The sequence below is a fragment of the Symphalangus syndactylus genome, chromosome 17 (assembly GCF_028878055.3).
Source record: "Symphalangus syndactylus isolate Jambi chromosome 17, NHGRI_mSymSyn1-v2.1_pri, whole genome shotgun sequence".
Taxonomy (NCBI): domain Eukaryota; kingdom Metazoa; phylum Chordata; class Mammalia; order Primates; family Hylobatidae; genus Symphalangus; species Symphalangus syndactylus.
The window spans coordinates 19,938,982-19,965,308 of NC_072439.2; the positions used below are offsets into that span (position 1 = coordinate 19,938,982).

General features: G+C 45.1%; 1 protein-coding gene across 4 annotated transcripts; it reads left to right on the plus strand.

Annotated features, from left to right (window-relative positions):
• The first annotated feature begins 1,417 nt into the window (after nucleotides 1–1,417).
• On the plus strand, nucleotides 1,418–26,327 carry LOC129466510 (carcinoembryonic antigen-related cell adhesion molecule 1). 4 transcript variants are annotated; one of them, XM_055250174.2, is made up of 9 exons: nucleotides 1,418–4,713; nucleotides 5,600–5,959; nucleotides 11,158–11,436; nucleotides 11,838–12,096; nucleotides 18,292–18,380; nucleotides 20,911–21,040; nucleotides 21,764–21,816; nucleotides 22,470–22,501; nucleotides 24,114–26,327. In XM_055250174.2, the coding sequence occupies exons 1-9, from the start codon at nucleotides 4,650–4,652 to the stop codon at nucleotides 24,231–24,233; spliced, it is 1,386 nt and encodes a 461-aa protein (XP_055106149.1). In that variant the 5' UTR covers nucleotides 1,418–4,649; the 3' UTR covers nucleotides 24,234–26,327. The 4 variants fall into 4 exon arrangements, with proteins under 4 accessions (XP_055106149.1, XP_055106145.1, XP_055106150.1 ...); XM_055250170.2 differs by lacking the exon at nucleotides 18,292–18,380 and adding an exon at nucleotides 14,122–14,409 and having other exon boundaries at nucleotides 11,838–12,092; XM_055250175.2 differs by lacking the exon at nucleotides 18,292–18,380 and having other exon boundaries at nucleotides 11,838–12,092.

The window sequence follows — 26,327 nt, forward strand, 5'->3', positions numbered from 1 at the left end:
GGAAAACAACTTTTACCCTAGAATAGTATATCAGGCAAAAATATCCTTCAAACACAAAGGAGAAATAAAGACCTTCCCAGACAAACAAAAGCTGAGGGATTTCATCAACACCAGACCTGTCCTATGAGAAATGCTAAAGGGAGTTCTTTAATCTGAAAGAAAAGGATGTTAATGACGAAGAAGAAATCACCTAAAGGTACAAAACTCACTGCTAATAGTTAAGCACACAGAATAGTATAACACTGTAATTGTGGTGTATAAACTTCTCTTATGTAGAAAGACTAAATGATGAGCCAATCAAAAATCACAACTACATTAACTTTTCAGGACACAGACAGTACAATAAGACATAAAGAGAAACAACAAAACATTAAAAAGTGGGGTGACGAAGTTGAAGTGTAGAGTTTTTATTAGTTTTCTTTTTGCATGTTTGTTTGTTTATGTAATCAGTGTTGTCATCAGTTTAAAGTAATGGTTTTAAGATAGTATTTGCAAGCCTCATAGTAACCACAAATCAAAAAACATACAACAGACACACAAAAAATAAAAAGCTAGAAATTAAAGTATACCACCAGAGGAAATCACCTTCACTAAAAGGAAGACAGGAAGGAAAGAAGAAAGAGAAGACTGCAATAAATAAAAACAGAAAAACAACAAAATGACAGGAGTAACTCCCTACTTATCAATAATAACACTGAATGTAAATGGACTAAATTCTCCAAAAAAAAAGATATAGAATGGCTGAATGGCTGAAAAATAAGACCCAATGATCTGTTGCCTACGAGAAACACGGTTCACCCATAAAGATACATATAGACTGAAATTAAAGAGATGGAAAAAGATATTCCATGCCAATGGAAACCAAAAAAAGAGTAGGAGTAGCTATACTTATATCAGACAAAATAGATTTAAAGACAAAAACTGTTAGAAGGGACAAAGGAGGTCATTATACAATGATAAAAGGGTCAATTCAGCAAGAGGATATGACAATTGTAAACATATATGCACCCAAAACTGGAGCACCCAAATATATAAATCAAATATATTAGAGAGATAGACCCCAATACCATAATAGCTGGAGACTTCAACACCCCACTTTCAGCATTAGACAGATCTCCTAGACAGAAAATCAACAAAGAAACATCAGACTTGATCTGAACTATAGAACAAATGGAACTATGGAACATTTCATCCAATGGCTGCAAAATACACATTCTTCTCCTCAGTACACAGATCATTCTCAAAAATAGGCTATATATTAGGTCACAAAACAAGTCTTAAAACATTAAAAAAATTGAAATAATATCAAGTATCTTCCCTGACTACAATGGAATAAAACTAGAAATCAATAACAAGAGGTATTCTGGAAACTATACAAACACATGGAAATTAAACAATATGCTCCTAAATGGCCAGTGGGTCAACAAAGAAATTAAGAAGGAAATTGGAAAATTTCTCAAAGCAAATGATAACGAAAACACAACATACCAAAACCTGTGGGATACAATGAAAGCAGCACCAAGAGGGAAATTTATAGCTCTAAGTGCCTACGTCAAAAAAAGAAAGAGAAGAACTTCAAATAAATAACCTAAAACCTAATGATACATCTTAAAGAACTAGAAATGCTAATAACCAGAATATATAAGGAGCTCAAACAACTCTATGGAAAAAAATCTAATAATCCAATTAAAAGAAGGGCAAAATATCTGAATAGACTTTCTCAAAAGACATACGAATAACAGACAGGCATATGAAAAGGTGCTCAACATCACTGATCATCAGAGAAATGCAAATCAGAACTACAATGAGCTATTATCTTGCCCCAGTTACAATGGCTTTTATTCAAAAGACAAGCAATAAAAAATGCTAGCAATGATATGGAGTAAAGGGAACCCTTGTACACTGTTGGCAGGAATGTAAATTAGTACAACCACAATGAAGAACAGTTTGGAGATTCCTCAAAAAACTAAAAATAGAACTACCATACAATCCAGCAATCCTACTGCTGGGTATATACCCAAAAGAAAGAAAATCAGTACATCAAAGAGATATCTGCACTCCCATGTTTGTTGCAGAGCTGTTCACAACAGCCAAGATTTGGACATAACCTAAGTGTCCATCAACAGATGAATGAATGAAGAAAAGGTGGCACTTATACACAATAGAGTATTATTCAGCCATAAAAAAAATGAGATTCTATCATTTGCAACAATATGGATGGAGCCAAGGGTCATCATATTAAGTGAAATAAACCAGGCACAGGAAGAAAAACATCACATGTTCTCACTTATTTGTGGGATCTAAAAATCAAAACAATTGAACTCATGGAGATAAAGAAGAGAAGGATGGTTCCCAGAAACTAGGAAGGGTAGTGGTGGGATAGGGGAGAGGCGGGTATACAGTTAATGGGTATAAAAAAATAGAAAGAATGAATAAGACCTACTATTCAACAGCACAAGGGGATTATAGTCAACAATAATTTATTTACACATTTTAAAGTAACTAAAAGAATGCAATTGGATTGTTCGTAACACAAAGGATAAATGCTTGAGCGGATGGATACCCAATTTTCTATGATATGATTATTATACAGTGCATGCCTGTACTAAAATGTCTCATGTACCCCATATATATATATACACCTACTATGTACCCACAAAAATTAAAAATTAAAAAAAATAATTCCCCATTGCTCCCTGCCCCCAGATCTTGATAATCCCTAATCTACTTTCTGTCACTGAATTTACCCATTCTTGATTTTTCATGTAAATGGCATCATACACATATGTCACTTTGTTTCTGGCTTATTTTACTTAGCATAATGTTTCCAAGGTCCATCTATGTTGCAGCATATGTCAGAGCTTCACTCCATTTTAAGGCTGATTGACATTCTGTTGTATGTATCACCATATTTGTTTATCCATTCATGTGTTGATGGACGCTTGGGTTGTTTCTACGTTTTACCTATTGTGAATAATGCTGCAGTGAACATTCCCATGCAAGTATCTGTTTGAGTCCCTGTTTTCAATTCTTTGGACATATACCTAACAGTGAAATTCCTATTTCATATGACAATTCTGTGATTAGCTTTTAGCTTCCACATATTAGTAAGAACATGTGGTGTTTAACTTTCTGTTCCTAGCCCAGTTCCATTCATGTTGCCACACGTGACAGGATTTCATTCTCAAGCCCCCAAAGACACCTCATTGGGCCTTTGTTTTTTTGTTTTGTTTTGTTTTGTTTTTGTTTTTGTTTTTGTTTTTCAAACTTCTGGGACAGATGGCTCCTTCTAAGGCAGCCCATCCCCGTGGTGGACAGTTCTCTCGAATCTTGACAGAAGTCCTCTAGACAACTCACATCCTCTCCCTGGGCTCATCCTGCACTGCATGGAGCTGGGCAGCCTGGGGACCCGCAGTGAACAGGACCTGGGGTGACTTGACCTTGAAGCCTGGAGGTCAGAGCCCACGTCTGCCCAGAGGTCTGGGCCAGCTCACATCATGTGGACCCTGGTCAGCATCCCTGGGGCAGTCCTTGACAAGGCTGCAGGTCTCATCTTACCCTCCAGGGGGAGACATTGCACACAGACAACACTCAGGAAACAGATTCCCCTGGTCATGAACCTGGCTTTGCTAAGGAGGTGAAGGTAGAGCCCACTTTCTCCATCCTTTGCTCCAAAACACCCTTCTGGGCCCTCCCCATGTACCTGCTCTGTCCCTTCCTGGGCCCTCTGAGGACCCTGTTCTGTGAGGGGTCCCTGTGCAGCTCCCCATTCTCTCCTGGCACCACTCGTGGGGAAGGTGCAGTGACCACAGGACAATCAGCCTTGCAGAGGACAGAGACCAACCAGGATGGTCAGGGAGAACATGGAAAGGCCTTGAGCCTCAGCTCAGCCAACAGACACGGCGAGGGAGGGTCCCCCTGAAGCCTTCCCCAAGGACAGTAGAGCCCAGAGCCACCCACCTCCCTCTATCACAGTCCTCTCTTCCCAGGACACACAGGACACCTCCCCCTCCATATCCAAGAGCTGCAGCTCCATCTGAGACCCCTGGGCCTGGGTCTCTCTCCCTGGGTTAGAGGCCAGGCTGGTGACACTAGAGACAGAGGGCTGGTCCCTCCCCAGTCATCCCCAAGTGAGCCCCTTTCCATCCCCCAGAGCCACCTCTGTCACCTTCCTGCTGGGTGTCTTCCTACCTTCCCAGCGCACTGGAGAGCATGGGGAGACCTGGCAGCTCACTGTGTCGCAAAGAAAATAATTACCACATTTGGATATGCCAGGGTTCTCTGTGTGCTGCTGACAGACCCATAGCCAGGACACAATAGAGGTCAGTGCTGGAGAGGGGGGATCCTCCTCCCCTGATGGGGACAGAGGTCCCATCAGCCTTGATTCTCAAAGTGTGGTCTGGAAAACCAAAATGTAGACAGAAAGGAAAAAGAAAGTAAGGACAAAGAGGCAGGAATGAGAGGAGAGGAAACAGCTTCCTGGACAAACCCCGCCCCAGCACACATGATCAGACAAAGCTCTGGGCCCCAGGGAGGAGGCTCAGCACAGACAGTGGAAAACAGCAGAGCTGACAGAGCTACCGTGCTTGAAGCGTTCCTGGAGCCCAAGCTCTCCTCCACAGGTGAAGACAGGGCCAGCAGCAGACACCATGGGGCACCTCTCAGCCCCACTTCACAGAGTGCGTGTCCTCTGGCAGGGGCTTCTGCTCACAGGTGAGGGGAGGACTCCCTGGGAAGGGGAGGAAGGAGGGCGCAGAGAATGGCTAGGGTCCTCTGGGTAGGATGGAGCTCTAAGAGGGGACAGAGGGCTTCTCTTGGAGCCAAACAGGAGAGAGGACATGAAAGGGATAGAGATCATAAAAGGAAAGTCTCAGTGATCTGAAACTGTTAGTGAATAAACGATCTCCCATTTTTTACCGTTTCCAACTGAATCATCAATGAGCAATAAATTTCAAAAACTGGTGACAATAATCACAATTTAAGTCAGCGTGACAATTAAGGAAAACATTTTAAAAGGGGCATTAAACAGAGCCCTGAGCCACCAACCTCAGATGTTGGCAAATAAACCCCAGGACGTGAAGAGCCCTGGGAAGGCTCAGTAACTCATCCACAGGAGTCTGCAGCCTATCCCAGGCACTGGGGTGCAACCAACATTACACAAATCCCTGCCCTCACGGAGCTCACACTCTCATGGGTGGGGAAGACAGACACGCAAAGAGATCTAGAATGTGAGGTCAGGTGTTGACAAGAGCCCTGGAGGGAACAGAGCAGAAAAAGGTCAGAAAGGGAAGACCCAGGGTCTCTACAGGAGGTGTCAGGGAAAGGATCTCCCAAGAGCACCCTGATGTGAGCACAGGATCTGAGGGCAGTGGGGAGGGAGCTGTGCAGATCCCTGGGGAAGAGCATTCCAGAGAAATGACAAGGTCAGAGGCACTAGGGGAATGGGAGTCACACTGCTGACCTTGGCCCAGTAGGACACACACGCACACACACACACTCCAAGGTGGAGGGGTGAAGACACCTGCTCAGGACCCAGGGCCCCGTTTTTCCACCCTAATGCATACGTCCCAATATTGACGGATGCTCTCTCCTCTCCTAGCCTCACTTCTAACGTTCTGGAACCCGCCCACCACTGCCCAGCTCACTGTTGAATCAACGCCATTCAATGTAGCGGTGGGGAAGGAAGTTCTTCTACTCGTCCACAATCTGCCCCAGAATCGTATTGGCTACACCTGGTACAAAGGAGAAAGAGTGGATGGCAACCATTTAATTGTAGCATATGCAATTGGAACTGCACAAGCTACCCCAGGGCCCGCATACAGCAGTCGAGAGACAGTATACCCCAATGCATCCCTGCTGATCCAGAACGTCACCCAGAATGACACAGGCTTCTACACCCTACAAGTTGTAAAGTTAGATCTTGTGAATGAAGAAGTAACTGGACAGTTCCATGTATACCGTGAGTGATTCCCCCATGACCTCTGGGTGTTGGGGGGTTAGTTCTACTTCCCACACAGGGGATTGTCAGGCCTGGGCTGTGCCTGTGGCCCCCTCTGCATTATATACCCCATGTTAAGGTTTGAGCATTTAGTGCAGGATACACTATGGGACAGACATCAAAATATCGAATATCTTACTCTGGAGTCCTGATCCTGCAGACATTTATTTCAGAGGAAGGACAATCTGATGTGGGCAACTTATCGAGGGGAGACCAGTCTCAATCTAGTCCCCATGGGACCCTCCTGGTGAACATGTCCCTAAGAAAAACCCAGTAGGAGTCAGTCAGGGTGTGGCCTGAGGGGCCTTCTGGGATCCTCACAGACAAGCTCAGCCCTGGGAATCCCCTGCTCCAAAACACTATCCCAAGGTTCTCAACTCCTGGTGACCCTGAGGAGCCTGGGCCAGGGCTAGATTGTGGCCTGGGCAGAGCTGACTAGGAACAAGAATCTGAGCTATCCGAAGGCTGTGGCTCCTGGAGCTGGTAACCAGCCAGAGTTCAGGCACTAGAGCCTCACTTGGGCAAGGACAGAGCCTCATCCTTCACCTTAGTCTCGGCCTGGAGAGGACAGATGGACAAGCTCCCCAGGCCACCAGCCAACTGCCCTGGGGGCTTAGGAGATGCCATAGGAAGTTCAGCATCCCCAGGAGGAGGAACAGAGGAGACAAGATGCTCCTGAAAGCTCCTTGTCCACCAGGGATCAGGCTGAGAGGCACTCTCATGGAATCCAACAATAATAGATGCTGTGGCCGGGGGCGGTGGCTCACGCCTGTAATCCCAGTACTTTGGGAGGCCGAGGTGGATGGACTATGAGGTCAGGAGTTCAAGACCAGCCTGACCAACATGGTGAAACCCTGTCTCTACTAAAAATACAAAAAAATTAGCCGGGCGTGGTGGTGCGTGCCTATAATCCCAGCTACTCAGGAGGTTGAGGCAGGAGAATCGCTTGGACCTGGGAAGCAGAGGTTGCAGTGAGCCCAGATCACACCACTGCACCCTAGCCTGGGTGACAGAGTGAGACTCCGTCTCAAAAATAAAAATAAAAATAAGATTGTTTATTTGGGCAGCTCCCCTATGCAGAGCTGAGGTCAAATAATTATAAATATTTTAAGGTTAATTCACAGACCACAAAACAAGCCAAAACCATTAACCATTTATACTATTTTGCTGAGGGGAAACTGAGCCACATGGCAATAAATACAGTCATTATATCAAGGTCACACAGACCGTAACTGGCAGATCAGTTACAGGAGATTCGTCTTCAGCCACAGCCTTAACCTCTCCTCTACTCCAGGGGCCTTATTTGGCATCTGTGGACCCCAATACCAGAGTTGGTTCAGTTCCTTTCTTCTTAGGCATCTGCCACCCAGAGGGGAGATCCTGGTCTGGGGAGTGAGATCAAATGGAGAATTAACCAAGTTTTATTCTGGAACTTATTCAACAGTTAGAGTCAGTGTCAGAAATGTTCAGGCCTGGGCCAGGCGTTGTGGCTCACACCTGTAATCCCAGCACTTTGGGATGCCTAGGTGGGCGGATCACTTGAGGTCCGGAGTTCAAGACCAGCCTGGCCAACATGGTGAAACTCCATCTCTACTAAAAATACAAAAAAAAATTAGCCAGGCATGGTGGTGCATGCCTGTAATCCCAGCTACTTGGGAGGCTGAGGTGGTAGAATCGCTTGAACCCAGAAGGCAGAGGTTGCAGTGAGCCAAGATCATGTTACTGTGCTCCAGCCTGGGAGACAGTGAGATTCCATCTCAAAAAAAAAAAAAAAAAAATGTTCAAGCCTATCCCCTCAGACCCAGACCCACACCTCTGCTCCCTGGACTTGAAATCCTGTGTTTCCTGATGTGTTGGTGTCACTTCCACAGGAGGATAAAGGAAAGGACTTTGCTTTCTCTCCTTGCTCACACCCTGTACCAGCCAGGGCCCAATATGAAACACACACTCAGTAGTTCTCTCATGAATGAATGAATGATTTGAATGATCCATAACCTCTTTAGAGATTGGATCTGGTTGCAGAATCCTGGGAGGTTTTTGCCATACCTGCTCCCCATTCCTCCAGAGACTGAGACCCATGTTCCATCCCCTGATCATCTGCCCCTAAAGCCACCCCAAGTACCATATTTCATGTGACTCTGGGGCTGCTCAGCTGTGGGAAGGTTTTCTTGGTTCTGGGACACCAGAGGCTCCTGGTTGCTGGGGTCTCTAAGGTCACTTAGCCCCCACTGCTCACTGTCATGGGCATCTCTGACTCTCTCTGCTCCTCCATGTCCTCATTTTCCTCTTCTTTTTTTTTTTTTTTTTTTTTTTTTTTGAGACGGAGTCTCGTGCTGCCGCCCAGGCTCTGGAGTGCAGTGGCGCAAACTTGGCTCCCTGCAAGCTCCGCCTCCCAGGTTCACATCATTCTCCTGGCTCAGACTCCCAAGTAGCTGGGACTACAGGAGCCCACCACCACGCCCGGCTAATTTTTTTTTATTTTTAGTAGAGACGGGGTTTCACTGTGTTAGCCAGGATGGTCTTGATCTCCTGACCTCATGATCCACCCGCCTCGGCCTCCCAAAGTGCTGGGATTACAGGCGTGAGCCACTGTGCCCGGCCTTTTCCTCTTCTTTTATCCCAGCTGAACTGCACAGTTTCCTCCACTCTTAGGCCTTTCCCAGACACTCCCTCTAACAAGGTTGACTGTCCTGTTCCCTTCCCACTCACACTGTGGCCAGGCCCACCTCCCAGGCAATAGGAAAGGCACAGAAATGAGCCCAGAGCAGCTGCCCCTCCCAGGTCCATCACAAGCCACTGTCCCCAGGTCCCTCAGTAAGGCTGACATGTGGAACAGGCCACAGGACAGGGACGAGTGACTCCTCCATACACTCTCTATACTGACTCACCACGGGATCAGAGGCAGAAGGACAGGTCTGCAGTCCCCAAAGCCCATGGGCTCATTTCACCCATTTGACTCCTAACCCCATCCCTGTCCTGCTGTGGCCTCACATCCTCTAGTGGTTCCTGGGACCTTCCCCAGGTGGAGCTGGCCAGGCGGGTGCTATCTGATGGGTTTGCTGCCCGTTCCACATACATCTGTGTCCTCATGATGACACCATTGTCATAATGTGGGGTCTCTCGGACAGGGAGATGCATTAGCCACTGGTGTCTCACTTAAGTCTCTGACCAATTTGGATGAATTTGGTCAAACTCTAGTTGTGTTTCCTGAAGTTGAGAGAAAAGGAAGAAAGCATTTCACATGACTGTTTTGGGTTCCTCTTTTTACCTGAATTTCCACAGAAATTTGTAACATAGAACTCTTTCTAAATTTACTAACATAACATACATCACTTCTCCTCATATGGCATCGTTTCTCTCTTAATGCAATTAAGAACCCTCAGATATCCTTTCTGACAAGTTCTGTCTTCCTAATAGGACCCATGAGTCGCTTCTACCCAGGGAGTCACTGATTTCAAACTGACTTCAGCATCTTTCTTTGATCATAACATGATCCTACTGGACTTCAGAGCCTGGTTTAAGAGTTTATCATGCTCTCTAGAGAATATTCCTCCTATTAATTGGTGTTAGATCCAGAGTATTAATAACAATTTTCACAAATGGAATAATTTAACTTCTCAAATTTATATCCCAGATCTACCAAACACACACAGTCCATGAGGGTCAGGTTTTCAGCAAGTTCATGCTCCTTCCATTCCACTAGTTGGTTATTCTGCATTTGCAAAAAACCCACATATTTCAGAAAAGATCCACAGTGTCATCACCTGCTCTTTTCAGGGGGAAAAGGGACATTAAAGACCAAAGAAAAGGAACATAGATATGCTGTTAAATCCAGGCATCTCCTGCCTGTCACCCTCACTCTTTTCTAGATTATTCCTTGGACTCTGCTCTATCTTTAGGGTCACTGGCTCGAGTCAGTCATCATCTAACACCTGGGAAAAACTGCCCTACCTTGTGGTTCTGCTGCCTAACGACTGAGCTGACCTTCAGGCTTGCCCCTGGTGTCCCCTGTTATTTCTGCTGAAACATACAGTCCCAGGCCAGGCTGCGCGGTATCCTCAGGGTTTAAGGACAATGGGAGGTCCCATCATCACCCATCTCTAGGATGTCCTCAGACAGGGAAGCTGCAGAGAAAACACACCTAGTGGGGCAAAGTAGGACTGTGAAGCTGGAAGGGACCCAGCACCTGCATGTTCCAGGTGAGGACCCACAGGTGGGTCAGGCAGGCGTCAGCCAGTCAGGGAAGGACCAGAAGTGCCCGGGGCTGTGACTCCCAGTCCTGGGTCTGTCCACGACCCAACACTGCTGCTCAGTTCACACTTGAGAAAGTCTGTGCTTCTCTCACACAGAGCAGGCAGCCTCATGGTCTCTGAGCCCTCAGATCATCACGCATCTGTCTTGTGAAACACACACTTGCCGTGAGCTTTTAAGGACTCAGGTTGGCTGAGAGGTGGGGAGATGCCAGCTCTGATTGAAAAATGCCCGGCCGGAATCCCAGCACTTTGGGAGGCCGAGGCAGGTGTATCACAAAGTCAGGAGATCGAGACCATCCTGGCTAACGGTGAAACCCCATCTCTACTAAAAATACAAAAAATTAGCCAGGTGTGGTGGCGTGCGCCTGTAGTCCCAGCTACTCAGGAGGCTGAGGCAGGAGAATCACTTGAATCCAGGAGGAGGAGGCTGCAGTGAGCCAAGATCGCACCACTGCACCCCAGCCTGGGCAACAAAGTGAGACTCCGTCTCAAAAAAAAAAAAAAAAAGAAAGAAAGAAAAATGCCCAGCTGGGTACGGTGGCTCACGCCTGTAATCCCAACACTTTGGGAGGCCGAGGAGGGTGGATTGCCTGAGCTCAGGAGTTCCAGACCAGCCTGGAAGGAGACACGGTGAAACCCTGTCTCTACTAAAATACAAAAAAATTAGCCAGGCATGGTGGCATGAGCTTGTAATCCCAGCTACTCAGGAGGCTGAGGCAGGAGAATTGCTTGAACCCGGGAGGCAGAGCTTGCAGTGAACTGAGATTGCACCACTGCACTCTAGCCTGGGCGACAGAGCTAGACTCTGTCTCCAAAAAAAAAAAAAAGAAAGAAAAGAAAAGAAAAATGTCTGTGGAGGAATCAAAGGTGCCACACAGGGCAATCTTCTCTCTGTTATCTGCACAGCGGAGCTGCCCAAGCCCTACATCACCAGCAACAACTCCAACCCCGAGGAGGACAAGGATGCTGTAACCTTCACCTGTGAACCTGAGGCTCAGGACCCAACCTACCTGTGGTGGGTAAATGGTCAGAGCCTCCCAGTCAGTCCCAGGCTGCAGCTGTCCAATGGCAACAGGACCCTCACTCTACTCAGTGTCACAAGGAATGACACAGGACCCTATGAGTGTGAAATACAGAACCCAGTGAGTGCGAACCGCAGTGACCCAGTCACCTTGAATGTCACCTGTGAGTATCTTCTGTTCCTCTGTGGCCCAGGCTGCCAGCCCAAATCCATGCAGCCAGAGGGCAGGCCTCTCAGTCCCTCTCAGGTCCAAGGATGCAGACCCTTAACCCTAGACACCCAGGCTGGCCATGACTTCCTGTCCCAAGCAAACCTGGGCAGCCCCAGCCTGGACCAAGAATAAGAGGGGAGGGGCTGCTCCTGTCCTGGGAGGCTCAGGGTCCACAGCCTGTAATGGGAGAAACAGGTCAATGTCTGAGACCCAGACTCAGTGGACACAATGGAGGTTTGGTTGGGACTTCAGAGTTGTGACTTAGTAGAGAGGAACACTGTGGCCCTTCTCCAGACCAGGAGCTTCCCCTTCCCTCTGATGATATCACCTGTGGCTTTATTCTCTTTGCTCCAGATGGCCCGGACACCCCCACCATTTCCCCTTCAGACACCTATTACCGTCCAGAGGCAAACCTCAACCTCTCCTGCTATGCGGCCTCTAACCCACCTGCACAGTACTTCTGGCTTATCAATGGAACATTCCAGCAAAGCACACAAGAGCTCTTTATCCCCAACATCACTGTGAATAATAGTGGATCCTATACCTGCCACGCCAATAACTTAGTCACTGGCCGCAACAGGACCACAGTCAAGACAATCATAGTCTCTGGTAAGTAATTCCTGGAGCATCGACACTAAGATCTAGGGTACAAGCTTTCTGGTTTTCAAATAGGAGCAGAGAAGAAATTTTCTTTTCCAGCCTGTATCCAACAGGCACAAACAAGTCCAAATTCTCCCCTGAACCCTCTCAATTCATCTCTGCAGACTCTCTTCCCTTTGTTTTTCTGATTTCTCATAGCTGACCTTAGGTCCAGCCTGGAATGTGGGAAGGGGGTTCTCTCAGCCCCAGAAAGCCCCATGTAGCAGGAGGGGCTTCACGGAGGGGGAAGCAGAAAGGGTCCTCAAGATCAATTTGCTTCTGTCACTAACATGTCCCTTTCTGTAACTTCTTGGCCTTCTTTTACCTACTCCATGAGATATAAGGAATATGTGAGGTTTTAAAACAGGCTCACATTAGTTTTCCCTAAATGAGGGAAGAAAATGCCCTTCATCAGGGATGAGCAGCTCAGACTCTGCTCCCCGCTCTACTCCCAGCTTGCCTGGTGATTGGCTCTGCCCTGACTCCATGTGGGGTAGGACGCAGGTGTGTGCAGAAGGTGTCCAGGTGGCCTGTCATGAATCCAGCTAAATCAAGATGCAGTCAATGGCTGGGCACAGTGGTTCATGCCTGTAATCCCAGCACTTTGGAAGGCCAAGGTGGGAGGATCACCTGAGATCAGGAGTTCGAGACCAGCCTGACCAACATGGCAAAACTCTGTCTCTATTAAAAATACAAAAAAAATAATTACCAGGCATGGTTGCGCGTGCCTGTAATCCCAGCCACTAGGGAGGCTGAGGCACAAGAATCACTTGAACCCGGGAGGCAGAGGTTGCAATGAGCTGAGATGGCACCACTGCACTCCAGCCTGGACAACAGAGAGAGACTGTCTCAAAAAAAAAAAAAAAAAAAAAAAAAAAAGGCAGTCAACACCTGAGCCTCCCCTGGGTCAGGCTGCCTCCCTGAGCTTGTCCCGGCTCTGAAGTCACCAGCTGTATGAGGCTGTGGGCACAGCACATGGGATAACACAGAGCACAGCGAGTGACCCACACTTGGAGAAATTGGGAGATTCAGCCACAGGGGTTCTGCATTGGAGAGAATGGGCAATGCCATAACAGCGTGTATTTGTAGAGAAGATAAGAATATCAGCCTTTTGTTAACACTGTGCCTACTCTCTAGGAATCTCCACTGTGATATTCTATCCACAGACCAGGAAGTAAAACTCCTCTTTACAGTGAGAAATCCTTCAAATTGGAACTTCTGCAGATACTGAGGTCATAAAGACTGGATGGGGCATCATCATTCCCTAAAAAAATTATTTAATGAAAAAAAACACTACCTTCCCTTTTGTATGTAAAGTGACAGTCACAGGAAGGATGCCTGATCACAGAAAGCTCCAGGAAAGGGTCAGTGGGAGGCCGGGCACGGTGGCTCATGCCTGTAATCTCAGCACTTTGGGAGGCCGAGGCGGGCGGATCACGAGGTCAGGAGATCGAGACCATCCTGGCTAACACGGTGAAACCCTGTCTCTACTAAAAATACAAAAAATTAGCCAGGCATGGTGGCACACACCTTTAGTCCCAGCTACTCGGGAGGCTGAGGCAGGAGAATGGCATGAACCCGGTAGGCAGAGTTTGCAGTGAGCTGAGATCACGCCACTGCCCTCCAGCCTGGGTACAGAGTGAGACTCTATCTCAAAAAAAAAAGTCAGTGGGAAAAACATCCTACCTGATGATGAGGTTGCTCGGTCTGTGCACTGAGAAGAGGATTCCAAGTGGGGATACAGAGATATCCAGAGGATCACTCTGAGACGATCTGGGGTCAGGAGGGAGGTGCAGCCCTCTCCTTACAGATCATCACCTGAACAAAGACACTCGACCTTCTGCAGAGGGTCAGGGTTATCCCCTGGTTGGTCACCTTTGCACAGCTCACTGTGGGACCTGAGAGCTGGCTAAGATCTCAGGGAAAGGAGCATAGCCCCAGGCTCCAGGCCCCAACCCTATTCTCAGTAGGTTATCTCAGATACTCTGTTTGTCCACAGAGCTAAGTCCAGTAGTAGCACAGCCCCAAATCAAAGCCAGCAAGACCACAGTCACAGAAGATAAGGACTCTGTGAACCTGACCTGCTCCACAAATGACACTGGAATCTCCATCAGTTGGTTCTTCAATAACCAGAGTCTCCCGTCCTCAGAGAGGATGAAGCTGTCCCAGGGCAACACCACCCTCAGCATAAACCCTGTCAAGAGGGAGGATGCTGGGAAGTATTGGTGTGAGGTCTTCAACCCATTCAGTAAGAACCAAAGCGACCCCATCATGCTGACCGTAAACTGTAAGTGACTCCTCACCCCTTCCTATATGTCCCTGGAGGATTACTCTGCCAATGGTGTGCAAAATGGATGAAACTCACAGGAGGCAGAATATCAACGAAGAGACCATTATAGCAAACAGAATTGCAAAGTGGTTAAGAGCTCAGGCTCAGGCCGACGCAGTGGCTCATGCCTGTAATCCCAGCACTTTGGGAGGCCGAGGCGGGTGGATCACGAGATCAGGAGATCAAGACCATCCTGGCTAATATGGTGAAAGCCCATCTCTACTAAAAATACAAAAAAAAAAATTAGCCAGGAGTGGTGGCAGGCGCCTGTAGTCCCAGCTACTCGGGAGGCTGAGGCAGGAGAAAGGTGTGAACCCGGGAGGCGGAGCTTTCAGTGAGCCGAGATTGCACCACTGCACTCCAGTCTGGGCAACAGAGCAAGACTCTGTCTCAAAAAAAAAAAAAAAAAAAAAGAGCTCAGGCTCTGAATCAAATATACATATACTTAGCTGTTTGTTTGTTTTTTTTCTTTTTTTTTTTTGGTTTGCTGGGTTTTTTTGTTTGTTTTATTGTTTTGAGACAGGGTCTCACTCTGTCACCCAGGCTGGAGTGCTGTGGTGTGATCAAAGCTCACTCCCGCCTCAATACCCTGGGCTCAAGCAATCCTGCCACCTCAGCCACCAGAGTAGCTGAGACTACAGGTGTGCACCACCATGCCTGGCTAAGTTTTTAAGTTTTTTTGTAGAGGTGGGGTTTCACTGTGTTGCCCAGGCTGGTCTCAATCTCCTAATCTCAGCCTCGGCCTCCCAAAGTGCTGGGATTACAGGAATGAGCCACTGTGCCCACTCCGTATTTAACTATTCTAAGTACCTCTCATACAGATGGAAGCATGCAACATTTGTCCTTTTGTGTCTGGCTTACTTCATTTAGCACAATGTCTTCAAGGTCCATCTACGTTGTAGAATGTATCAGAATTTAATTCCTTTTGGAGACTGAATAATATTATGCTGTGTAGATAGATACATCACATTTTGCTTATCCACTCATCCATCTATGGACAGTTAGGTTGCTTCCACCTTTTGGCTATTATGAATAATGCTATTACAAACATGGGTATACAAACATCTGTTCAAATCTCTGCTTTCAGTTCTTTTAAATAGATACTCAGAAGTGGAATTGCTGGATCAAATGGTAATCCTGTTTAATTTTGAAGAACCATCATACCATTTTCCACAGTGGCTATACCATTTCACATTCCCACCAGCAATGCACTAGAGTTCCAATTTCTCTACATCCTCAAAAACATTTGTTGCTTTCTGGTTTTGTTTTGTTTTGTTTTTTATAATGGCCATCCTAATGGTTATAAGGTGGTATATCATTGGAGTTTTGATTTGCACTTCCCTAATGATTAGCAATATTTAGCATCTTTTCATGTGCTTATTGGCCATTTATCTTCTTTGGAGAAATGTTTATTCAAGTCCTTTGCCCATGTTTTAGTTAGGTTGTTTGGAGATTTTTTGTTGAGTTGCAGTAGTTCTTTATATATTTTGGATATTAATCCCTTATCAGATATATGATTCTCAAATATTTTCTCCCATTCTATAAGAGGTCTTTTCACTTTTGTGATAATGTGCTTTGATACACAAAAGCTTTTAATTTTCATGAAGTCCAATTTCTCTACTTCTTCTTTCGTTGCCTATGCTTTTAGCGTCATAGCCAAGAAATCATTGCCAAATTCAATGTTCCAAAGTTTTCACTCTATCTTCTAAGAGCTTTATAGTTTTAGCTCTTACATTTAGGTCTCTTACGCATTTTGAATTAATTTTCATATATGATGTTACATAAAGGTTCAATTTCATTCTTTTGCATGAATATCCAGTTTCTTCAATGCCATTTGTTGAAAAGACTATCCTTTCCCCACTGAATGATCTTGGCACCCTTGTCAAAAACCATTTGGCTATGTATGCAAACATTTCTTTCTGGACTCTATATTTTATTGCACTGGTTTCTATTTCTTTTTGCCAATACCATACTGTTCTGATTACCGTAGCTTTTGGATTTCGTTTGTTTGTTTGTTTGTTTGTTTTATTGTTGTTGTTTGGGGTTTTTTTGTTTTGTTTTGTTTTGTTTTGCTTTTCTTTGTAGAGATGGGGTTTCACCATGTTGCTGAGGCTGGTCTCAAACTCCTGAGCTCAAGCAATCCACCTGCCTCCACCTCCCAAAGTGCTAAGATTACGGGTGTGATGATTACCATAGCTTTGTAAAAAATTTTGAAACCAGGAAGTGTGAGCCCTTCAACTTTGTTCTTTTTCAAGATTGCTTTGGCTATCCATGGTCCCTTCAGAGTCTATATAAATTTTAGAATGAATTTTTCTATTTCTGCAAAAAATATTACTGGAATTTTGGTAGAGATTGCACTGAATCTGTAGATCACTTTGGGTACAATATTAAGTCTTCTAATCCATGAAAATGGGGTGACTTTTCCATTTATGTCTTCTTTAATTTCTTTTGGCAATGTTTTGTATTTTCAGGGTACAAATCTTTCACCTCTTTGGTTAAGTTTATTTCTAAGTATTTTTAAAGCTCTTATAAATAGAATTTTTTTCTTAATTTTCCTTTAGATTGTTATTAGTATACAAAAATACTACTGATTTTTGTATGTTGATTTTGTATCCTGCCACTTTGCTGAATTTATTATTCTAATAGTTTTTTTTTTGTGGAATCTCTAGGGTTTTCTATATATAAGTTAGTCTACTCTGCAAACAGGTATAATTTTACTTCTTTCCAATCTAGATGCTTTTTTTTCCTTGCCTAATTGTTCTGTCTAGGTCTTCCAATACTACATTGAATAGAAGTGGCAAAAGCAGGCATCCTTGTCTTGTTCTTGATCTTAAAGGAAAAGTTTTCAATCTTTCACCATTGACTATGATGGTAGCTGGGGGTTTTCATGTGTAGCATTTATTTTGTTGAGAATTTCCTTCTATTCCTAGTTTCAGTGTTTTCTAGCATGAAAGAATGTTGAATTTTGTCAAATGCTTTTATCGACTCATTTTCATTACTGGTTATAGGTCTATTCGGATTTTCTATTTATTCATGATTCTATCATGGCAGGTTTTGTGTTTCTAGGAATTTGTTCATTTCATCCAGGTTATCCAATTTGTTGGCATTCAATTACTCATAGTACTCTTATAATCCTTATTATTCCTGCAGAATTAGTAGTAATGTTTCACTTTCATTTCTGACTTTAGTAATTTGAATCTTCTTTCTTTCTTAGTCAATCTAGTTAAAAGTTGTCAATTATAGTGATCTTTTTTGAAGAACAACTTTTTTTTTTTTGGTTTGAGACAGTTTCTCACTCTGTCACCGAGGCTTATCATGGCTCACTGCAGCCTCAACCTCCCAGGTTCAAGCAATCCTCCTGCTTCAGCCTCCTGGGTAGCTGAAACTACAGACACGCACTACCACCTCCAGCTAATTTTTGTAATTTTTTGTAGATACAGGGTTTCACCATCTTGCCCAGCTGGTCTCAAATTCCTGAGCTCAAGTGATACACCTGCCTCAGCCTCCCAAATTGCTGGGATTACAGTCGCGCATCACTGTACCTGGCCTACAGTTATAAATTTCTTTCTTGCACAAGATTCTTAACTACTCTGAGCCTCGGATTCCTCAACCGAAAATTGCACTGAGAATGCCTGCTCCATAGAATTGCACGGGTTTTGGGTTTTTGTTTTGTTTTTGAGACAGGGTCTCACTCTGTCACCCAGACTAGAGTGCAGTGGTGCAAACACAGCTCACTGCAGCCTCAACTTCCTGGGCTCAAGCAATTCCCCCACCTTAGCCTCCTAAGTAGTACACGCTACCACACCTGGCTAATATATTTTTATTTTTGTTTTCGGAGAGACAGAATCTCACCATGTTACCCAGGCTGAACTTGAACTCCTGGGCTCAAGCAATCCTCCCATCTGTTTCCCAAAGTGCTGGAATTACAGGTGTGAGCCACCACACCTGGCCCCATAGTGTTATTTTAAAGATTTAATGTAATAATAAACCTTCAGCAAAACACCACGCACAGAGGAAATGTTTCATAAATGTTACCTGCTATTACTACTACTATTATCATTAGCCTTGAAATCAGATAGTCCTAGAGTCAAATCTCAGATCCACCTCTCACTAGCCATCTGACTTTAGGTAAGCTTTTTACCACTCTAAGCTTCCATTTTTTTCATGTTTAAAATGGAAATAATGTCTACCTGACAGCACTATTTTATGGATCAAATGAGATATATGTAAAGCATTTAGCAGCACAGGACCTAGCACACAGGAAGTACCCCACAAAAGTAGCTAACATAGCATTAATCACCAGCCTGAGTTGACTGGTGAGGGTTAAGCCCCAAATAGTTGCAACAGATATAAAGAAGAAATAGGCTGGACACAGTGGCTCACACCTGTAATCCCAACACTTGGTAGGCCAAGGCTAGAGGATCTCTTGAGCCCAGGAGTCCAAGACCAGCCTGGGCAATATAGTGGAACCCTATCTCTACAAAAATTATGTTTTTAAATTAGCCAGGTGGGCGGGCATGGTGGCTCACGCCTGTAATCCCAGCACTTTGGGAGGCCGAGGCAGGTGGGTCACCTGAGGTCGGGAGTTCAAGACCAGCCTGACCAGCATGGAGAAACCCCATCTCTACTAAAAATACAAAATTAGCCAGGCGTGGTGGCGCATGCCTGTAATCCCAGCTACTCAGGAGGCTGAGGCAGGAGAATCGCTTGAACCTGGGAGGCAGAGGTTGCAGTGAGCCGAGATCACATCATTGCACTCTAGCCTGGGCAACAAGAGCGAAACTCAGTCTCAAAAAAAACACAAAGAAAGAAAAAAATTAGCCAGGTATGGTGGCATGTGCTTGTAGTCCCAGCTACTGAGGACACTGAGGTGGGAGGATCACTTGATCCCAAGAGGCTACAATGAGCCATGATTGTGCCACTGCACTCCAGCCTGGGTGACAGAGTGAGAACCTGCCTCAAAAAAAAAAGAAGAAGAAGAAGAAATAGATGCAAAAGGTATTATTTATATCTTTATTTTATACATATATGGGAGGAGAAGCATTATACAAGAAATGGGACATGGCTATGATCAAATATGGGAAAGGCGGAAAAAAGGAGGTAAAGCAAAGTCTTAAGCCTGGTATGTTAGTTTCCATCTACTGCGATACAGTGAAGATGGGATTAAACATACGAGATAATTTATTGGGGTAAATGCCTGTGAGGGAAAGTGAGGCGAGAGTGAGAGGAATCTCAGACCATGATGCAAATCTGATTCCTGTGGAAGAGAAAGAGAGGAAGGAAGTTTTAGATTGCAGTTTGTTTGTTTGTTTTTGTTTTTTTTTTTGAGACAGGGTCTCACTCTGTCGCCCAGGCTTGAGTGCAGTGGTGTGATCTAGGCTCACTGCAACCTCTGTCCCCCGGGTTCAAGCAATTATCCTGCCTCAGCCTCCCAAGTAGCTGGGATTATAGGCGCCTGCCACCACGCCCAGCTAAATTTTGTATTTTTAGTAGAGATGGGGTTTCACCATCTTGGCCAGGCTGGTCTTGAACTCCTGACCTCATGATCCACCCACCTCAGCCTCCCAAAGTGCTGGGATTACAGGCGTGAGCCACCGTGCCTGGCCTGCAGTGCAGTTCTAATAGCGTTTCTGCAAGGCTGACAGGAAGTCCTCCAGCCATTCACACTTCAGAGTAAAACAGTCACACAAAACTGGGCTTGCTTTCATACCCCTGCTGGGAGCCTATGGGAAGCCAGTTCTCTATGCAAAAGAGGTGGTGAATTCAGGATGCACCGACTGCCACAACTGAGACACTGAGAAAAAGATGCAACCACGAAAAAGGTGGAAAGTTCTAATCACATACAAAATAGCAATCAGCCTTTCTCACATTTCAAAGCCTTAAAAATGTCTGAGTGCAGAAAGGCCGGGGTGAAACTGACAGAAGAGAGATCATCAACCAAGAAACATGGTGATTGGGGTTGGGCGCAGTGGCTCACGCCTATAATCCAAGCACTTTGGGAGGCCGAGGCAGGCGGATCACGAGGTCAGGAGTTCAAGACCAGTCTGACCAATATGGTGAAACCCCGTCTCTACTAAAAACATACAAAAATTAGCCAGGCTTGGTGGCACGTGCCTGTAGTCCCAGCTACTTGGAAGGCTGAGGCAGGAGAATCACTTGAACCTGGGAGGCGGAGGTTGCAGTGATCCAAGATCATGCTACTGCACTCCAGCCTGAGCGACAGAGCAAGACTCTGTCTTAAAAAAAAAAAAAAAAAGAAAAGAAAAAAAGAAACACGGTGATTGAAAAAAAAAATTGCAAGGATATAGTTAGCTAATCACCTTCCAGCAACCTTCCTACAAAGAAACTGTATTCCTTGAAGGAACAATTAGAAACTACTTCACTCTGAGAGTTATTTCCCAGCCCCCACTGTAAAGTAATTTCACCTTCATTTCTTCTCCTCTTTTCTTCCCATGACAGATAATGATCCATCACCAGAAAATGGCCTCTCACCTGGGGCCATTGCTGGCATTGTGATTGGAGTACTGGCCCTGGTTGTTCTGATAGCAGTAGCCCTGGCATGTTTTCTGCATTTCAGGAAGACTGGCAGGTATGATGGCCTTTCCTCTTGTTCTGTTTCCTCCAAGGCTGACTGCCATGCTTGGGAGAGGGAAAGAATTCTTTGCCTGTCTCTGGGCCTGGATCTCATACTCCTCCCACTAAACTCCTGCTTCTCGGCACTAATTCCCACAGGTTTCCTCTTCTCTGATCTCATGCTCCCTGTCTCCCATTATCTCTCAGACATGGCTATTCCAATCCCCATCTAATCTAGAGGAAGAGACTCAAGTATGTTCCTCTGTCCCCTAGTCAGGGAAAGCAAGGTCTAAGAAGGAAAACAAATGAAAAAATGAAAGAAGCAGCAGGAGAAAGCAAGTCATGTGCTCTGTTGACCACAGTAGGAAGAGGAGGGAGAAATAGCATAGGAAGAGAACCTAAGAGAAAGTAAAAACAACCAAAGTCCTCTTAAACAATAAATAGAGGGAAAAAAAGAACAGTATCTACCCTGGAAAACAAAATGGGAAAGGTTTTAAGGATAGAAGTAGGCAAAGAAGCAGCTGATAAAGAATGAAATGAAATGTGAACATCCAGCAAACAGGAAAAGAGTAAACACTAGAAGGGATTGTAGTCAGACTGAAGAACAAGGCCCTCAGAAGAAACGCAGTATGAACATCAAGGACTCCAAGGAATTACCTGCTCACAGTGTCTTTCCTAACTTAAGGAACAAAGATTCTATGCTTGGGAATAGCAGTCACAGTGTCTGATATTTATTTAGGGCAAGCGACCAGCGTGATCTCACAGAGCACAAACCCTCAGTCTCCAACCACAGTAAGTAAAGCCACTTACCCCAGTGAGAACTGGTATGTTCCACCACGTGCCCTCCCCTGGCAGGGAATCCTGGATTCCCAAACCACTCCCTCCCTTCTGAATTTTCACAGAAAGGATCTCTATTTCCCAACCCTAAGGTGGCATAGGTCTTCCCACCCTTCCTAGCCACAGGAGTCCCCTGAGACACATCTGAGGAGAGAGGCTCACTCTGCCTAGGCCAGGCAGGCCTGAGGAAGATCCCATGTTTCCAGGAGCCATTTCCTCAGCCTTACTCCTTCCGCCTCCTGCCTCTATTACGGATGTGGGCACTCTCCCTTGGTGAGACTTTCCTTGTCTTGTGGGTGCTGTGGGTGCTACAAGTCTCAATGCCCCTCCTTGCCACTGGAGCATGTTGCTGAGAAACACATCTGGGCAAAAATCAAGGCCTTGTAAACTGGTAGAACTCTTCACAAGTGGATTGTGGCCTCTTGTGGTTCTGCCCCTGACCCCTCTCTGGTACTAACGTGCTGGGTCTGGACCATACATTCAGGGAAGTAAATTCCTTAACTGGTCCTTAAACTCCCCACCCTCCAACTGCCACCTCCTTCAGCTAGAATCACCTTAAGTCAGCTTTGCATTTCCATGGATTGCTAACTCTTCTTTTGCTTCTCCAGCTCAGGACCACTCCAATGACCCACCTAACAAGGTAAGCATAGCCGGTTTTCATGGGCTTATTTTCTCATAGAAATGATTCTGTGTAGAATTGATTATTCCTGAAGACACAATGTAACATCAAGTTTGGGTTAATGTTCCTCAGTGCAACAACAAAGACTATTTGTAATCACTCCCATGAGTCTACTTTGTAGCAAGAACATGCATTTTGGAATTATTCCCATCCTGTGTCTGAATACTGGATGTGACTCTTAGTAGCTCTGTGACCCTTGTCAAGTAACCTAACATCTTTGATCCTCAGCTTTGTCATCTGTAAAATGGGCATTCTGCCTACTTCAAAGAGAAGTTGAAGGGATTAAACAAGATAACCTACATAGAGCACCCAGCACAATGGCCTAAAAAAGGAAGGCACTGAATCATTCTCACTCCCCTAATTTCAGTCTGATCCTTCTCTTACTGTCAAAAGGACAATTTCAATTTTAATAGATCTGACATCCTGTTTTTTATAATAATTTTATAGAATTTTTCATTTTATGGTCAGACATGGTGGCGGGCGCCTGTAGTCCCAGCTACTTGGGAGGCTGAGGCAGGAAAATGGCGTGAACCCAGGAGGTGGAGCTTGCAGTGAGCCGATATCGCGCCACTGCACTCCAGCCTGGGCGACAGAGGGAGACTCTGTCTCAAAAAAAAAAAAAGAATTTTTCATTTTACCTTTTCAATAGAGCAAACATACATACTGAAAAGTGCTAAATCATAATTATACTTTCACAATGTATGAACTTTCACAAGTTGAACACACCCAGGTAAGCAGCACCCAAATCATGAAATACTACATGACCTCCCCTTAAAAAGAGACTCTTCCACTCAGGCGTGGTGGCTCACGCCTGTAATCCCAGCACTCTGGGAGGCCAAGGCAGGTGGATCACTTGAAGTCAGGAGTTCTAAACCAGCCTGGCCAACATGGTGAAACTTTGTCTCTACCAAAAATACAAAAAAAATTAACCAGGCATGGTGGTGGATGCCTGTAATCCCAGCTATTTGGGAGGCTGAGACAGGAGAATCACTTGAATCCAGGAGGCAGAGCTTGTAGTGAGCCGAGATCATGCCATTGCACTCCAGCCTGGGCGACAGAGCAAGACTCCGTCTCAAAAAAAAAAAAAAAGAAAAGAAAGAAAGATGAAAGAAAAGAAAGAAAGAAAGAAAGAAAGAAAGAAAGAAAGAAAGAAAGAAAGAAAGAAAGAAACTCTACCAGTCACTTCCCTCCAGAGTAACCACTATCCTGACTTCTAATGCTCCAGATTAGTTTTGCTTGGTTTTGTTCTTATATAAAGGAGAAATACAACATATCCTTATTATGCGGCTTCTTCAACATTGCTTTGTGAGACTCATCCATATTGTTGTATGTATTTGTGGTTTGCTGGTTCTCATTGCTGCATTATCCTATTCCATTGCATATATACCATAATTTCTCTCTTCTAATGATCATTCATCAGGAGGTCAGCAAGCAGAGAATGGGTAACAACAAAAGCCCTTCTCCAGAGCTAAAATTTCAAAATGGTAACAGCTTGTGGTGCTGAATCACACCAGGCAAGGTGAGGCCCTGCCCTGTGTCACTGACTTAACTGATCATTACTTGTGCTTTTCAGATGAATGAAGTTACTTATTCCACCCTGAACTTTGAAGCCCAGCAACCCACACAACCAACTTCAGCCTCCCCATCCCCAACAGCCACAGAAATAATTTATTCAGAAGTAAAAAAGAAGTAATGAAACCTGTCCTGCTCACTGCAGTGCTGATGTATTCCAAGTCTCTCACCCTCATCACTAGGAGATTCCTTTCCCCTGTAGGGGTAGGGGGGTGGGGACAGAAATAATTTTCTCCTACTCTTCCTTCCTAATAGGCACCTCCAGGCTGCCTGGTTACTGCCCCTCCCTCAGTGTCAACAGACGAAAAGGTACATTGGGAGTCTGTAGGAAACCCAACCTTCTTGTCACTGAAATTTGGCAAAGCTGACTTTGGGCAACAGTGGCCAGAACTTCCCCTCCCTTCCCCTTTTCCCAACCTGGACTTGTTTTAAACTTGCCTGTACAGAGCACTCACTCCTTCCCACCCCAGTCCTGTTCTATCAATGTAATTCGGATTTGCCATAGCCTTGAGGTTATGTCCTTTTCCATTAAGTACATGTGCCAGAAAACAAGAGAGAGAGAGAAAGTAAAGGCAGTAATGCCTTCTCCTATTTCTCCAAAGCCTTGTGTAAACTCACCAAACCCAAGAAAATCAAATATATAACCAACAGTGAAATTCCACACCTTTGTCCACTGTCAGGGTTGTCTACCTGTAGGATCAGGGTCTAAGCACCTTGATGGTTAGCTAGAATACCACCTAGTCCTTCTGGCAAGCCTGTCTTCAGAGAACCCACTAGAAGCAACTAGGAAAATCACTTGCCAAAATCCAAGGCAATTCCTGATGGAAAATACAAAAGCACAGATATAATATCTTTATGGGCTCTATTCAAGGCAGTGCTGAGAGGGAGGGGTTATAGCTTTAGGAGGGAACCAGCTTCTGATAAACACAATCTGCTAGGAACTTGGGAAAGGAATCAGAGATCTGCCCTTCAGCAATTATTTAAATTATTGTTAAAGAATACACAATTTGGGATATTGGGATTTTTCTCCTTTTCTCTTGAGACATTCCAACATTTTAATTTTTGTAACTGCTTATTTATGTGAAAAGGGTTATTTTTACTTAGCTTAGCTATGTAAGCCAATCCGATTGCCTTAGATGAAAGAAACCACCAAAATCCCTCAAGTCCCTTGGTCAGGAGCCTCTCAAGGTTTTTTTTGTCAGAGGCTCCAAATAGAAAATAAGAAAAGGTTTTCTTCATTCATGGCTAGAGCTAGATTTAACTCAGTTTCTAGGCACCTCAGACCAATCATCAACTACCATTCTATTCCATGTTTGCACCTGTGCATTTTCTGTTTGCCCCCATTCACTTTGTCAGGAAACCTTGGCCTCTGCTAAGGTATATTTGGTCCTTGAGAAGTGGGAGCACCCTACAGGGACACTATCACTCATGCTGGTGGCATTGTTTACAGCTAGAAAGCTGCACTGGTGCTAATGCCCCTTGGGGAAACGGGGCTGTGAGGAGGAAGATTATAACTTAGGCCTAGCCTTTTTTAACAGCCTCTGAAATTTATCTTTTCTTCTATGGGGTCTATAAATGTATCTTATAATAAAAAGGAAAGACAGGGGCCGGGCGCAGTGGCTCACGCTTGTAATCCCAGCACTTTGGGAGGCCGAGGCGGGTGGATCACGAGGTCAGGAGATCGAGACCACAGTGAAACCCTGTCTCTACTAAAAATACAAAAAATTAGCCGGGCGTGGTGGCAGGCGCCTGTAGTCCCAGCTACTCGGAGAGGCTGAGGCAGGAGAATGGCGTGAACCCAGGAGACGGAGCTTGCAGTGAGCCGAGATTGCGCCACTGCACTCCAGCCTGGGTGACAGAGCGAGACTCCGTCTCAAAAAAAAAAAGGAAGGACAGGAGGAAGACAGGCAAATGTACTTCTCATCCAGTCTTCTACACAGATGGAATCCCTTTGGGGCTAAGAGAAAGGTTTTATTCTATATTGCTTACCTGATCTCAGGTTAGGCCTAAGAGGCTTTCTCCAACAGGATTAGCTTGGAGTTCTCTATACTCAGGTACCTCTTTCAGGGTTTTCTAACCCTGACATGGACTGTGCATACCTTCCCTCATCCATGCTGTGCTGTGTTATTTAATTTTTCCTGGCTAAGACCATGTCTGAATTATGTATGAAAATTGTTCTATGTTTTTATAATAAAAATAATATATCAGATATCGA

Excerpts from the sequence above, each read along its gene's own strand:
- LOC129466510 (XM_055250170.2), top strand. The coding sequence starts at position 4,650 with ATGGGGCACCTCTCAGCCCCACTTCACAGAGTGCGTGTCCTCTGGCAG. Across the intron at positions 5,960-11,157 it reads TGGACAGTTCCATGTATACC|CGGAGCTGCCCAAGCCCTAC; the intron begins GTGAGTGATTCC and ends TTATCTGCACAG. Across the intron at positions 11,437-11,837 it reads AGTCACCTTGAATGTCACCT|ATGGCCCGGACACCCCCACC; the intron begins GTGAGTATCTTC and ends TCTTTGCTCCAG.